This window comes from Acartia tonsa, chromosome 1 (genome assembly GCF_053477335.1).
Source record: "Acartia tonsa isolate MP-2025a chromosome 1, ASM5347733v1, whole genome shotgun sequence".
Taxonomy (NCBI): domain Eukaryota; kingdom Metazoa; phylum Arthropoda; class Copepoda; order Calanoida; family Acartiidae; genus Acartia; species Acartia tonsa.
In genome coordinates this window covers 26,637,402-26,653,513 of record NC_137260.1, presented here as the reverse complement: position 1 = coordinate 26,653,513, position 16,112 = coordinate 26,637,402, and the positions used below count along the sequence as shown (strand labels likewise).

The window sequence follows — 16,112 nt, the reverse complement described above, 5'->3', positions numbered from 1 at the left end:
AATTTCAAGAAGAAAACAATATTTATTTCCTAATTAATATTATCTTTGACATTTTAAAGAAAAATTGCATCCATAAAATTCAAATATCCAACCACCAAGATGTTAACAAGGATAATAAGATATGTGAAAAAGCAGCCAAAATGTTCTCAGTAACGTATTTTTATTTGAGTTAAGAAACAATAGCCTTTGTGGGATTTTGAAAAGCATATACATACCCTATTCAAAAAGATGTCTAAGCTATTTGATGTAAAGAAATTGGCCTTCTTACAAATGAATAATAGAATTGTGACAAAAGAATATTTATTTCTTTATTGTTATAGTGGAAATTAATTTGCAGACCAATTCAATAACTCATGACATTTTATCTAAATCCTATTTATTTAAATTATATCTTCGTCTCTTTGCTGCGTCAGAGATATTCGATAATTATATGCGAGACGTTCTTTGTGAGTGTTTAAAATATCTTTACAAAAGATTGAATCAAAGTTTGGTTATTTAGTACAATTTAATAGTATTAGGACTTTATTTTGTATCTTTTATAGTTTATTTATTAATATAATCGGAAGAATTATAAAATGTTTCTGTTAGGAAATAGCAAAAATTACTGAAACCTTCAGAATAGTTGAGCATTAAGGACATCAAAGCCAAGATGGGGGGGGGAGGGGGAGAGGGGGGGTACGGGAAATAGGGTTTTCGATCCTCTCCCCAAACAAGAATTTTTCGGAAATTCATTAGATTAACTCCTCCCCCAAACCTTTGAAAATCCTCATTTTAACCGAACCCTCCCCCCCCCAAAAAAAAAAAAAAATTGACGCTCTTGCTTAGAGCATAACGTGCTGTCCTAACAGGCGTTACATATATAAAACTGATATAAATCATATTCCTGTTATGGGCCACACAATTTTCCCTTGAAATAGGGAGCTCTCTTGATTTATGTTTTTATTTGTTGTTTAGTTTATGTATATTTAGTGAATATATTTCATACATTTTCTTTATGTATCTCACTATCTACTAGGCATAAAGTATGATTTACTATAATATATTCTCTTCATTTTAAATTCTAAAAGAAAAATATTCTTATCTTATTCAAAGTACATAGGTTATGACCTTGACATTGTAAAGGGTATATGTAAAAAAGACATATTATTGTAGACAGTGGCGTGCACAGGATTTTGTCAGGAGAGTTCAAGAAGTGCACCCGAAGTTTTGACACGCCCCTTAATCTAAAATCAAGGTGTGTAATTTTAATGGGTGTATTACAGACAAGAAGAGGGGTATATTTTTAGTGTTAGGGGGGGGGGGGGTGAATACAGCAACCTTGGAGCCAATCCATCAGTCTCCCTCAAATCTTTATTTTACACAATAAAATAATAAGAGATAGCCATGTAAATAAAAGTAAATGTAAAAGAAATGGCAGTTAAAAGTTGTAACTTACCATTATTTCTCCTAGGACACCAGCCACCACTCGTATAGATATTTGCATCCTCTGGTGAGCATGTGTTCCTATTGCTTCTCCGTCGCCTTTGGATTTAATCATTCTTTTTATAAGTATAGTTTATATTTTTAAAAGCGAAGCTTTTCTATAATTAGGGTAGGTCCGTCCGTACGTCCGTAACGGATAGCTTTTTCCGTTAATTTAGGCATGTTAGAATTGTCCTATCGATTTCAAATTTTGCATGGTGATTCCTTTAGTAGTTAGGTACGATTTAGAAAGCGTGGCAACTCTAAAATCATTACCAAAATGTCCGTACGTCTATTTTAAACACGTTGATTTTTTTACTTTTTTAACAACAAATTTTTATGTGATCTAATTATCGGATTGATCTGATTTTTTTAGTATATTGATTCCTGGGACAACAAAGTATAATGTAATAAGCGAATCAACTCTATAATCAAGTCCTAAAAATGTAAGTATGTCCATAAAAATTATCCTGTATCAAGCAGTTTTTCAACAAATTTACTTCCAATTTTTACATTTATAAATTTATATTATGATAATTAAGTTCTAACACTATACAAGTGTTAATGTCCGTTTGTCCTACCGTTTTAGTGCTTCGCTTTTATGGATGTTGTCATCCTTGTTTGTCTATAGGACAGTATTCATTAAAAGAGAGGAGGGGATAAATATACTTTATAATTAACTATGTAGTGGTTTCATTACTTACCGGTAGAGGCAAGATATATTTTTTAAAAGCGAAGCTTTTCTATAATTCGGGTCGATCCGTCCGTCCGTCCGTAACGGATAGCTTTTTTCGTTAATTTAGGCATGTTAGAATTTTCTTATCGATTTTAAATTTTGCATGGTGATTCTTTTAGTACTTAGGTATTATTTAGAAAGCGTAGCAACTCTATAATCATTACCAAAATTTCCGTACGTACATTTTAAACATGTTGATTTTTTTCCTTTTTAACAACAAATTTTTATGTGATTTAATCATCCGATTTATCTGGATTTTTGGTATATTGATTCCTGGGACAACAAAGTATAATGTTATAAGCGAAGCAACTCTATAATTAAGTCATAAATATGTAAGTATGTCCATAGACATTATCTCGTGTAAAGCAGTTTTAAACAAATTTATTTAAAATTTTTCCTAGGACTCTTATACATTTATATTCTGATTATTCAGTTCTGACACTATATAAGTGTTCATGTCCGTTTGTCCTACCGTTTCAGTGCTTCGCTTTTATGGATGTTGTCATCTTTGTTTCATATGCAAATGTCCTATGGCAAGAGAACAGTAGGAACATTGCCTGTAAAAAAAACAAGATCCCGATAGGTCCACTAATTAACAAGACCAAAAAATGTCAAACTTTTTACTTTGAAAAAAAAAGAATGTTTAAGTTCCTGTGACTGCTAGACTTCATTTCTGTGCCTGGTAGTTCAGAAATGAGGGTGTTACACTCCTGACAGCCAAGCACCTCCAGACGCAGGCTGGGATGACCGTTCCATGCCTATATCAATATTATTTACACAATTTCAATTATTATAATACTTCTTTTGAATGTTGATAAAGACATTTTTTTTAAAGCCGCAATCTCTACAATAAGATTATGAGTTGTGTAATATGGTGTTGCATTTTTATATTTTAAACACTATCATGATTACGATTACTTTTTGGAAATACATTGCTCTATTTTTCCACTTCGACCCGTTGATTATTTATCACGTGAATATTAAAAAATACTAATCAAAAGACTTTAAAAATCGCATTAAAAAATATTTCAACAATAACCTGAATATGAAGCCTAAGAAACCTGGCTCTGGCTGTGTGTTCCAAGTAAGATATTTTCACACTATGACTGTCTTGATTACCACGGAACAACTGAAATAGAATATTAAGTAGTTGACTTTGCATTTTGCTAGACATTTTAATTGCATCACTAAAAACTAGGATGGTAACATCTATGGAGCAAAGCTTAAACATAAAAACAAAACAAAAATCATTTACAATCATAGAAAAACAACGCTTTTTGTTATAATATTTGATAAATAGATGCGTTCTCTTCCTACATGTAGCTTTTTATTCTCTAATGATATTTCTGTGAACGGAAATCTTTTTTGTTTGTGTGCAATTATATGTCGACAGGTAAAAATTTAAGTAATGTAACAAAAATATAATCATAACTCTTTTTATCTTGTAACTTCTTAAATTAGAATCTTCAAAAGTTATTTCAAAACATTGTTTCCCTTTTGATCAGGGTTCGGAAGCCGCAGCCTCAGCCTCAGTCACCATCAGCCGCGCGGCTTGCGAGAAGCCTCAAAATCAGCCGCGCGGCTTCCTCAGCCACCCAATAAGCCTCAGCCTTAGTCGCAGCCGCGCGGCTTAAAGAAAACATAAGCCACTGTAAGCCTCAGCCGCATTCAGCCACTGTAAGCCTCAGCCACTGTAAGCCTCAGCCACAAAACTCCAATTCAGCCACATTAAGCCTCAGCCGCACTAAGCCTCATTCAGCCAACGCCCCTCTAAGCCTCAGCCGCAATCAGCCGCGCGGCTTATAGTTGGGGAAGCCTCAGCCACACTCAGCCGCGCGGCTGTTAATAATTTGAAGCCGCAGCCGCACTCAGCCGCGCGGCTTCAAGAAAGCCTCAGCCGCAGCTGCAAAGTTATGATTATGCCGCAGCCGCAGCCGCGCGGCTTGATATTTGTAAGCCGCAGCCTCAGCCGCAGCTTAATTTTTTAAATTCAGCCGCAGCTTTGACACAGTTGCGCGGCTGAGATATTGTAAGCCCCAGCCGCAGCCGCAGGTGCTAAATTAGTACAAGCCTCAGTCGTCAATTCAGCCGCGGTGCTTAATTTTCATTTAATTTTGTCTGTCTGAAGCTTAAGATCTCAGCAACCACTGAACTGACAATGTTGTCCTTCTCAGGAATCATTTTACTAAAGTAACAGGATGTCTGTGTGTCTGTGTATCTGTGTGTCTGTACCGAAGGATCTCGCTAACTGCTGAACCGATCGGGTTCTCCATAAAAGGGTAGCTTCTCATAGGTCCTGGGAAGGTTTATAATTATTTTTTTGGGGGTGGGACACCCCCATCCCCCCCCCAAAAATTAAAAATCCCCCCCCCCAAAAAAAAAAAATTCCCTCCCCCCCAAAAAAAATTTTTTTTTTACTTTTCTTTAAAAATTTAAAATAAGAAATTGGGTTATTAAATTTGACTCTCTCTCTTCCTCAAGTGCCCCCTAGAGGCCTCTAGGGGCGTAGCCGCTAGTTATATATATATTGACATTGGATGGTTTTGAGCTAATTTTGGGGTGGGGGTCAGACATTTCCATCGCCCAAAAATAATTTTTTTAAATGTATTTTTTTTTAAATGTTATACTATTAAATTTTTTTATATTCTTTTATAAAAATTTTATCTTAATTTTTTTTAAAAATTACAACATAGAAACTACCATCTCGAACAACTACAAAAAGTTTGAACCTGTAATGTAAGAGCTCCAGTGGCGCAATCAGTTAGCGCACGGTTCTTCTACACTGCACATTGGGGCAAATCAATCAAAAAGGGGATTTAATTATTTTGTACCCTTAAAATTCACCCCACAAAAATTTCATTTTATACTTTTTTGTAGGCAATTTAACAACGAACAAATTTGCTTTTATGTTTTTTTCTGTCATTTGAAAGGAACATGGAGATAAAGGTCATTTAATGAAGGTAGATGGAAAATTACCAGATTAACCCCTCCCCAAAAATAGCGCATCCTTACCCTACCCATCTATCTATTAATCTATCTATCCATCCGTCTATCTATCCATCTATCTATCCATCTATCTATCAATCTATCTATCCATCTATCTATTCATCTATCTATCCATCAATCTATCCATCTATCTATCCATCTATCTATCCATCTATCTATCTATCCCTCTATCTATCTATCCATCTATCTATCTATCCATCTATCTATCCATCTATATATCCATCTATCTATCCATCTATCTCTCCATCTATCTATCCATCTATCTATCCATCTAATTATCCATCCATCTATCCATATATTTATTCATCTATCTATTCATCTATCTATACATCTATCTATACATATATCTATCCATCTATCTATCCATCTATCTATCCATCTATCTATCCATCTATCTATCCATCAATCTATCCATCTATCTATCCATCTATCTATCCATCTATCTATCTATCCATCTATCCATCTGTCTATCTATCTATCTATCCATCTATCAATCCATCTATCTATCCATCAACTATTTATCTATCTATTCATCAACTATCTATCTATCCATCCATCTATCTATTCATCTATCTATCCATTTATCTATCTATTTATCTATCCGTCTATCCATCTGTCTATCCATCTGTCTATCCATCTGTCTATCCATTTACTCATCCATCTATCTATCCATCTATCTATCCATCCATCTATCCATCCCTCTTTCCATCTGTCTACCAATCTGTCTATCCATCTTTCTATCCATTTACTCATCCATCTATCTATCCATTTATCTATCCATTTATCTATCCATTTATCTATCCATCCATCCATCTATCTATCCGTCTATCCATCTGTCTATCCATCTGTCTATCCATCTGTCTATCCATTTACTCATCCATCTATCTATCCATCTATCTATCCATCCATCTATCCATCCCTCTATCCATATATCTATTCATCTACCTATCCATCTTTCTATCCATCAAAGTATTCAAAATGTCAAATTTGGGGTCATTTAATTCATTTCAGTAGAAGGGGAGAGGATGGTGTAAAGGGGTGGATGGGGATTCTTATTTTAGCAAGCTACAAGTTTCACTTAATAATAAATCCATTATAAATGTGAGCATGATTGACATAAATTTTTATTGGCTAATATCTATATTTATAATGATATTATGATTCTTGTTTACTGTTTATATGTATACTAGCAGTTTCGCCCCTAGCCTCTATGGGCTTTGCTCCAAGAGGTAATTAAACAAGGATGACAACATCCATAGAAGCGAAGCTTTGAAATGGAAGGACAAACGAACACTAACACTTGTGAAGTGTCAGAACTGAATATTAATGCATGTCTATACAAAATTGTAATTAAAACTGATTAAATACATGTTACTGTTTAAGGACATACTGACGTTTTTAGGACTTTTATAGAGATGCTTCGCTTATAACACTATACCTTATTGTACTAGGAATCAGTATTCAAAAATCAGATGAATAGGATATTTTTAACATTATTTGTTGTCATAAAATTAAAAAAAAATTGGCTTGTTATAAATGGATGTACGGACTTTCTGGTTGCTGTGCTTTCTAAGTCGTACCTAACTGTTGTAGAAAACGGCATGAAAAGTTTGAAATCGATAGGACAATTCTAGCCTGTTTAGATTAACTAAAAGAGCTAACTGTAACAGATGTACGGACGGACCGATCCTAATTATAGAAATATGAAAAAATTTAGAGGATTTTTTTTTGTAAAATAGCTTTAAACCACCACAGGACCAGTAGATAAATTCCCTGAAGAGTAGAATCTAATCGGTTTAGTGGTTACCGAGATCTTAAGGGACGGACGGACAGACAAACAGACATCAAGCTACTTTTTATTATAGATTAACGCCCAGGGATCTAAGGAACAAAACAATAACCGATTAATGTATGTACATCCCCAATATTGATACATTAAATAATAAATTATAAATACAAAATTGATTGTCTGTAGATGACAATTAGTGGTTGAAAAGTTTTGATACTCATCTTAATGAACCAACCAATAAAAAATCAATCAAATTTCCTAAAGTTGTTATGCCAACGAATATAAAAACGTTATTATAAAACTTTGAAGTTTGGGGACTAGTGTAATGTCCTCTCCCTTTCTAAATAAAACTGCTAATGCTAAACATGAAGACCATGTACCTACATAATTTAAAAACAAAGCATTACCAATAGACAGACAGATAGACTACTTGCTAATTCCAAATTAGAATGATTATAAGTACACTTTGTTATTTACATATTATCTTTACCTTTCCGCAGTGAGAGAGGGGACATTGGGCTGTTTATAAAACTAGTCCCCAAAGTTTTACAGTTGTGTGTTCAAACGTTTTAACTACTAACTTTAATCTACACAAGGGGTAATTTTGTGTATTATCATTGGGGATGTACATCAATTTATTGACCTTTGTCTTATCCCTTTAGATCCCTGATATTTGTAATAATCCATAGAAAAGATTATTCAGTTACATTAAAACATCAAACATAAAGAGGTTTAGATTTAGGTTTAGCCCCCCCTCCCTCCCCTCTCCATCATTTAGTGCAATAGAACTTGAAAATATTCATTATCAACTTTAATTCAAAGTCTGATCAAATAAATATTTCTCATAACTATGTTTTTGCGTCTTTTATTTATATGTATTACATCTCACATATTGACTTTAAAAGCGCGTTTAAAAGATTTTCCTAACAAACTTTTCGTGCACCCAGCCTCAGAAAACGCGCTAAAAACCCCTACGGGGGCGCGGGGGGGTAAGTGAGACCAGTACAGGCTATTATAATATGTCTTTGGGTAATCAAATATCGTATTTTTAGCCAGTGGCAACCGGTGAAAACATGTTTCCTCTTACTATCTACTCAAATGTTGATTATAAAACAATCAAAAATAAACTAAAATCTTAACTTCAACTAGAATTATTTAGGACTAATATCTTTAATTCGTGTTTTTTTCTTTTATATTGTCAAAATACATGTAGTGCATGACTCACCTGAAGTTATTTTGTCTAATTACGTTAATTCTAAGAGATTTTATAATACTTTTAAAATTGTTGGTGAAACACAAAATATATGCCTTTTTCTGTAAGAAAATTTTTGCATATCTTGACCTTCAGACTTTAGAAAGCTTACTTAAAAAGCGTATTTTTACGATTCCTTTGAAATCTGATGTACATTGGGTATGATAATACTCATAGAATGATTAAAACTTGATTTGGGGGTGGTGAATTGATGCCCCTTGTTGCCCCTATGTGCACTGTTATCCTGGGGTTATAAGTTCGAATTTCACCAGGAGCAATACGTTTTTGAACGTTGATACTTATGAATATTATTGAATACTATTTATAGGGTAACTGCCCTACTGACGTTTGCCTAATTTTATTGTTTTTAAAAGATACAAATTTTTCAGAATTTACTTAATATTCACTATGAATTTGTATTATCTTAAATTTTTTTTCTTGTAAAAGTGGCCTATTTAGCTCAATGGTAGAGCACTCGTCTTGTAAACTAGGGACCAAGAGTTCAAACCTCACAGGGGGCAATCAATTTTTGTGATACTCAAGTTATATAGTAGCTTCTCTATTATTTTTCCGTTTAGGTACGCAATACTTGTTCTATATAATTAAGCTTCTCCTACTTAGATATTTCTTCAATTTTAAATGTATTTAATACTTGATGTGGTTGATGAGAGACACTGAAAAAGTTATGCAAAAAAAAGATTTATACATATTTCATTTTTCATAGTATTTTTAAATTAATGAAAATAATTAAATTAAGATTTGGGGAGGGGGGAGGGTGTGTGTGTGTGTTTATTTTGAACACAAATTATCCTAATATGTTTCCTAACAAAAAAAATTAAACAGCGATGTATTTTACTTTTTAAAGTTGGTTAAAAAAAGGTCTGTAAAATGCAATAAATTGTCCTGTATAATATGCAAAAAAAATCTACATAATCTTTATGTACTCGATAGATTGAAATAGTTAAATGATTATCATATATCATCCGATTTTGTTTATTTTACAAAGATGCTTACTAAAATTGATTTAATTTTGGAAACTGCAATTATTATAAAAAAATGGTTCTTTATCTTTATAATTATGTTATACAATTTCTGAATTTATAAGCAATACATGAATCGATATATTATTACTTTGATGTTGTCCATATTTTCATGTACTCTGATAAAGAAATAATCTCAGCTGGCTAAAATAACAATAACCCCCATACACCCCCTTTAATCCATCTCTCCCCTCTTATGGGATATATAAATGAACTGGCCAATAAATGAGGTCCATAATTTTATTAACAAATTTTCTGTTTTTTTAATATATCCACATATTCTATTATATAAAGTGGTAATGTGAAGCTTCTTATTGATCCAGGGAAGGTTTATAATTTTTTTGGGGAAATGTATCTTTTCTCTCCCAAAAAAAGATGACCCTCAAAATAAATTATTTTTGCTTCCCTTAAGTATTCCTAGAGGTTTTAGGGGCGCAGCCACTAGTATCCTTTAACCATTAACTCATTACATATTAAAACAGGTTTTAAAAGTATGTACATAAGAGTTATACCTATGAAATTTAGCACCCAATAATTTATTATAATTGTGATATTTAGACCTAAATTTTTCTTCAAAATTTCTGTCGCCTTTGGTCTAGGGGTTAGTGTGGCAGTCGTGTGTTGGAAAGGTTCTTGGTTCAATTCCACCAAGAATTGAATGTGATTAAAGTTTTTATTCTGCTATGGACAATGGACAATAATTTTTGTTTCCTCTCATTTATATTTAGTTATTTTCCTCTCAAGTTGAAAAAAAATTATAAAAGGAGGGTGGATATAATGTGTAAAAAAAAGATTAGAGGAGATTTGTTCTAGGTAAACTTACTTTATTTGTAATATTATTAACTAAATTTTAATATAAAATTGCTTTACACCTATGTTCTAAGGGTTAGTGCACAGGGAGTAAGGGAGGGGACAATGGATCAAATATTCAATTTTTAGGAGTCTCAGACTTTGGGGACTGGCTTAAAGGGAATGTGCAAGAATTTAGCAGTTTCTGACTGAGTTTGGGGACTTGCACATGAAATGCTGCTACTCGTTATGTATGTTTTGAATATTGCAGACAGGGAGAAGGGATAAGGGAAGTGGGGGCAAGGGAAATAAACACTCGTTGTGTTAGTTTGGAATGTAGCAGACGGGGAGAAGGGAGAAGGGAGGTGGGGGCAAGGGAAATAAACAGAATAAAAAGGGGCAGTCATATTCTTGCTAGCAGCTGGCCGGGTCCAATATTCTTTTAAGTTATTTTGTCTGTAGATTAAGAATTCGATAACTACTGAACTAATGAAAACTTTTTAAATTGCCTTTTCCAAGTTTTTGAATTTTAAAAAAAAAATCAACCAAACTCCCCCCTATTTTCCCATAAAAAATTGATAAAAGTCACCCTTCAATTCCCCCATTTTTTTTTTCTTCTGGGATTCAAACCCGGATGATAGATGGTTCAAAGCTGTTACCATACCAAAAAGCTATCAGAGCTCCAATATTTCAAAATGAAAATTTGTCTTATTTTTAGATCATTAAGTATTATGATGTCTGTTTGTTTGTCTGTCTGTTTGTTTGTCTGTCTATCTGTTTGTACTACAGGATCTCGCTAACTACTAAACCCATATGGTGCTCCTATTCAGGGTAGTTTCTTATAGGTACTGGGAAGGTTTACAACTATTGTGGGGGAGGGTACCATCACACTACCAGAAAAAAATTGCCTTAGAAAAAAATTAAACATCACCCCAAAATTAAAAATGGGATTTACTCGCCCCGGCCCTCCCCACCCAATAAAAATCACCCTACCCCCCAAAATATTATTTTAATTCAGTTCTTCTTTTTCCAGTACCTATTGTTTAGTATTTTTTGTAATAACTTCATAATTACATTTGTCATTAAGATTATGTGACATAAAAAGTTTGTCATAAAAATTATACCCATGAATAATTGTAATAAAAAGCACTTTTGTAAAAAAAAACACTTTTCATAAGAGGTAAGTTAGTAATACATTTATTGCAAGTGTACATATGATAAGCATTTTAAAGACGATTATTTTTAAGACAAATGTAACCTGCGTACCATGGCTCAACATGTAGCGCATCTGCTTGTCATCATGGAGGTAATAGGTTCGAATCTTGGCCAGACACTGCGTGAAAACTGAAGACGTTAAATGGTTCCTACTGCAGCTATGCCAGGTATGCAACATGTAAAGTTAGAGTATGAGGATTTCCTTGGCTCATAAACAGGCGTAACTCATTACCATAGGACTTTCTGGCAGGTAGTTGGTTGCTGGATAGATGTCACTTAAATTGGAAAGAATTGGTTCCCCTTAATTATCCAAGGTTCAACAAGAAGCGCATCTGCTTGTCATCAGGGAGGTAATAGGTTCGAATCTCGGCCAGACACTGCGTCATAACTGAAGACATTAAATGGTTCCTACTGCTGCTATGGCAGGTGTGCAACATGTAAAGTTGGAGTAGGAGGATTTCCTTGGCTCATAAACAGGCGTAACTCATTACCATAAAACTTTCAGGCAGGTAGTTCAATAAAAAAAAGTTGGTTGCTTGATAGATGTTACTTAAACTAATACAGAAACGGAAAGAATTGGTTCCCCAAGGTTCAATAAGTAGCGCATCATGTAATAGGTTCGAATCTCGCCCAGACACTGCGTTATAACTGAAGACATTAAATGGTTCCTAGGTGCTAGGTGTGCAACATGAAAAGTTCCTCGGCTCATAAACAGGCGCAAATTAAAGATATAATTCCCCTTAGTTATCCAGGGTTGTTGGACCTTGATTTAATGTCATAGAAACCCTCGACCGTGGCTCTACATGTAGCGCATTGGCTCATCGTCTGGGAGTTGATAGGCTTTGTACTGCATCATAACTAAAGATGTTGAAATAAATTCCTACTGCTAAAAAACTTGTATAAAACTTTGGGTACCAGTATAAAACTTTGGGTATCAGAATAAATTTTTGTCTATTAGTATAAAACTTTGGGTACCAGTATGAAACTTTGGGTACCATTATAAAACTTTGGGTACCAGAATAAATTTTTGGCTATTAGTATAAAATTTTGGGTACCAGTATAAAACTTTGGGTACCAGTATAAAACTTTGGGTACCAATATAAAATTTGGGTACCAGTATAAAACTTTGGGTACCAATATTAAAACAAAATTTTAGGTATTAGTATAAAATTTTGGGTACCAGTATAAAACTTTGGGTACCAGTATAAAACTTTGGGTACCAGTATAAAATTTGGGTACCAGTATAAAATTTGGGTAACTGTATATAACTTTGGGTACCAGTATAAAACTTTGGGTACCAGTATAAAATTTGGGTAACTGTATAAAACTTTGGGTACCCGTATAAAACTTTGGGTACCAGTATAAAACTTTGGGTACCAGTATAAAATTTTGGGTACCAATATAAAACTTTGGGTACCAGTATAAAACTTTGGGTACCAGAATAAAACTTTGGGTACCAGTATAAAATTTTGGGTACCAGTATAAAACTTTGGGTACCAGTATAAAACTTTGTGTACCAGTATAAAACTTTGGTTACCAGTAAAATTTGGGTACCAGTATAAAACTTTGGGTTCTAGTATAAAACTTTTGGTACCAGTATAAAACTTTGGGTACCAGAATAAAATTTGAGTACTAGTCTAAAACTTTGGGTACCTGTATAAAAACTTTGGGTACCAGACTAAAACTTTGGGTACCAGTATAAAACTTTGAGTACTAGTATAAAACTTTGGGTACTAAAATAAAACTTTGGATACCAGAATAAAATTTGAGTACTAGTATTTAATTTTGGGTACCAGTATAAAACTTTGGGTACCAGTATAAAACTTTGGGTACCAGTATAAAATTTTGGGTACCAATATAAAACTTTGGGTACCAGTATAAAACTTTGGGTACCAGAATAAAACTTTGGGTACTAGTATAAAATTTTGGGTACCAGTATAAAACTTTGGGTACCAGTATAAAACTTTGTGTACCAGTATAAAACTTTGGTTACCAGTAAAATTTGGGTACCAGTATAAAACTTTGGGTTCTAGTATAAAACTTTTGGTACCAGAGCTGGATCTTTAAAAGCGTAGCCGTGGCCGTAGTCGTGGTCAGAGTTACAGCCACCAACCTAATAGCGATCTTTAAATCATATTAACCACGCGTAATCGTGGCCACAAAAAAAAATGCGATCTTTAAATCATATTGACAAAGCGTAGTTGTTATCGTAGCGTGGTTAACCACGCTAAAAGTGACCACAGTCCGTTGGTGTGGCTAAAGCGTTGCTGAAGCCACAGAGACAGCTGCTTTTGATAATTTTAACGTAAAACTATTGAAAACGTAAATTATAATTGTTAAATGAATGTATGAATAATTGTACGGGCATGGAATATTTTATTTAAAAACTATCATAAAAATATTTTAATTGTGGTTTTTATAAATAATAAAATAAAAGTAAATTATAAAAGTTAGGATGTAGTTTAGTTATATGATGTATAAAATAACGTAAGGGCATGGAATGATTTGTTAATATTGAACCGTCACGTATGGGTATTGGGTAATACTAATAAAGTATGTTGCCTGTGTTACATAAAGAGACAGTTTTTAGGAAATTAATATGATAAAACTATAAATATACTTAAATTAGATTAAATTCTTTTGGGGATTTAATACTGCAATATTATTGATAAGGTTGGAATATGATTACATTTTTTAAATTTTAGTAATTGAATGTATTTTTTTATTTATATTGAATTTATTGGACTCTCCCTTTGTCTTGTGTGTAGTGGCTGTCTGTCCAGCCGTGCTGGGCAATTGGCCGGGCGTGCAATGTCGTGCTGTGCCGTGCCCCGGCACGATATAGGCCATACCAGCCGTAGTACCAACTACATTGGCTCATGCCCTTAATAATATGTAAATATTACAAACATTTAAAATGTGTTATTAAAATAGTAATTTTGTATAAAATATAATTTCATTTCTTTGATGAAAATAATTTATTTTTAGGTGGGCCATAAAAGATTTTAGATATCCATAATTCTAGGATAGCCGGCATTGCACTTCTGTAAAATCATTTAAAAATCCATGTTTTATTAGCAGCACTGTGGCGACGACTACGGCTACAGCTACAACCACAGCTACGCCTACGACAACGACTACAACTACAACTACAGCCATGACTACGGCCACGGCTACAGCCACGCCAACGGCTACACATTTAAAGATCCAGCTCAGTATAAAACTTTGGGTACCAGAATAAAATTTGAGTACTAGTCTAAAACTTTGGGTACCATTATAAAACTTTGGGTACCAGACTAAAACTTTGGGTACCAGTATAAAACTTTGAGTACCAGTATAAAACTTTGGGTACTAGAATAAAACTTTGGGTACCAGAATAAAATTTGAGTACTAGTATATAATTTTGGGTACCAATAACTTTGGGTACTAGAATAAAACTTTGGGTACCAGAATAAACTTTGTGTACCAGTATAAAACTTTGGGTACCAGTATAAAATTTGGGTACTAATTCTGAATCAAACATTTGAAAAAATCCTGCTGTCCTCCCCCCTCTTCCCTCCACTCCTATTCTCACAACCCCTAACCACCCTCAACTCTCCAAAAAATGTCCTAGAATGCATTTAAAAAATCCAATTTAGCCGAAGCCTCAGCTGCAAAGCTTATTTTGTAATCAGCCATAAGGCTTAATATTGTATTCAGCCGCAGCCGCATTCAGCTGCGCGGCTGGATTTAATTCAGCCACAGCCTCGGCCGCACGGCTTTCAGTAAGCCGCAGCCTCAGAATCAGCCGCGAGGCTTAATTATGTTATCAGCCACTCTCAGCCTCAGCCTCACTCAGCCGCGCGGCTTAATTTTCCAATCAGCCACTGTAAGCCGCAGCCGCTATGAGCCGCGCGGCTTTCAGTAAGCCGCAGCCTCAGCCACAAATCCTTCAGCCACTGTAAGCCTCAGCCACCCTCAGCCACTGTAAGCCTCAGCCGCTCGAAGCCTCAGCCACAAAATTCCAATTCAGCCACTGTAAGCCTCAGCCACCCCAATTCTTATTAAGCCTCAGCCGCATTCAGCCGCAGCCACTCTCAGCCGCACTAAGCCTCAGCCACTCTCAGCCACTTCCATAACTATAAGCCTCAGCCACATCAGCCGCAGCCGCAGCCGCAAATTAGGATTCAGCCGCAGCCGCAGCCGCGCGGCTGATAGCGCGGCTTCCGAACCCTGCTTTTGATATAAAATATTTTCTTGTAGTTTTTACAATACAAATGTGGTTAGCATTTTCAAAGATAAAATTACAAAAAATTCAAATAATTGTATAATAACTTTTTTTTAAAAATTTCATCGATTTGCTTTCCCTTAAAATCCTGACATATCTAGGTGTAGATTTGTGAAATCTAGCTGGGTACACTGTAAAATATATTTCTACTTTCTATTTATTCTTACCTTTTTACAAAATAGAGTAAGTTTATTTAGCCTCTTTTACCTTCTTCATATTGCAAAGAAATAAAACTATATGTAGAACGTAAAACAAATATAGGGCAATAGACAATTTTCCCTCTAAAGTATTATCAGTGAAATTTTTATGGTAAATTTTAAGGAGTAAGAAGGTTTGTAAGTTAATTAAACCGTTTAGGCCTATTCCTTTCTTGAAAAGATATATATAATTTGCAAATTTCTTACAGTATAGTGTACTTTTTTTAGAATAGGGGCATTAATAGAAACTGATTCTAATTAGTGTTGCCACAGATATCAATCTTTTAAAACATCTCTTTGATATTCCCTTTTAACAAATACTTTTAAGACCGCAGACAAAGTTAGAATTTTAAGTGCATT

At 34.2% G+C, this 16,112-nt stretch overlaps 1 protein-coding gene across 2 annotated transcripts in view; it reads right to left on the bottom strand.

The window, feature by feature from the left end:
* Nucleotides 1-16,112, bottom strand: part of LOC145316226 (lactadherin-like) — a 45,587-nt gene that overhangs the window by 12,552 nt on the left and 16,923 nt on the right. For both annotated transcript variants that reach the window (XM_080156605.1, XM_080156611.1), the window contains 3 exons: nt 3,237-3,326; nt 2,851-2,955; nt 1,436-1,523 (listed from right to left, as the gene is read on the bottom strand). In XM_080156605.1, the coding sequence (XP_080012731.1) occupies nt 1,436-1,523; nt 2,851-2,955; nt 3,237-3,326 (283 nt within the window). The remainder of the gene's footprint in view (nt 1-1,435; nt 1,524-2,850; nt 2,956-3,236; nt 3,327-16,112) is intronic.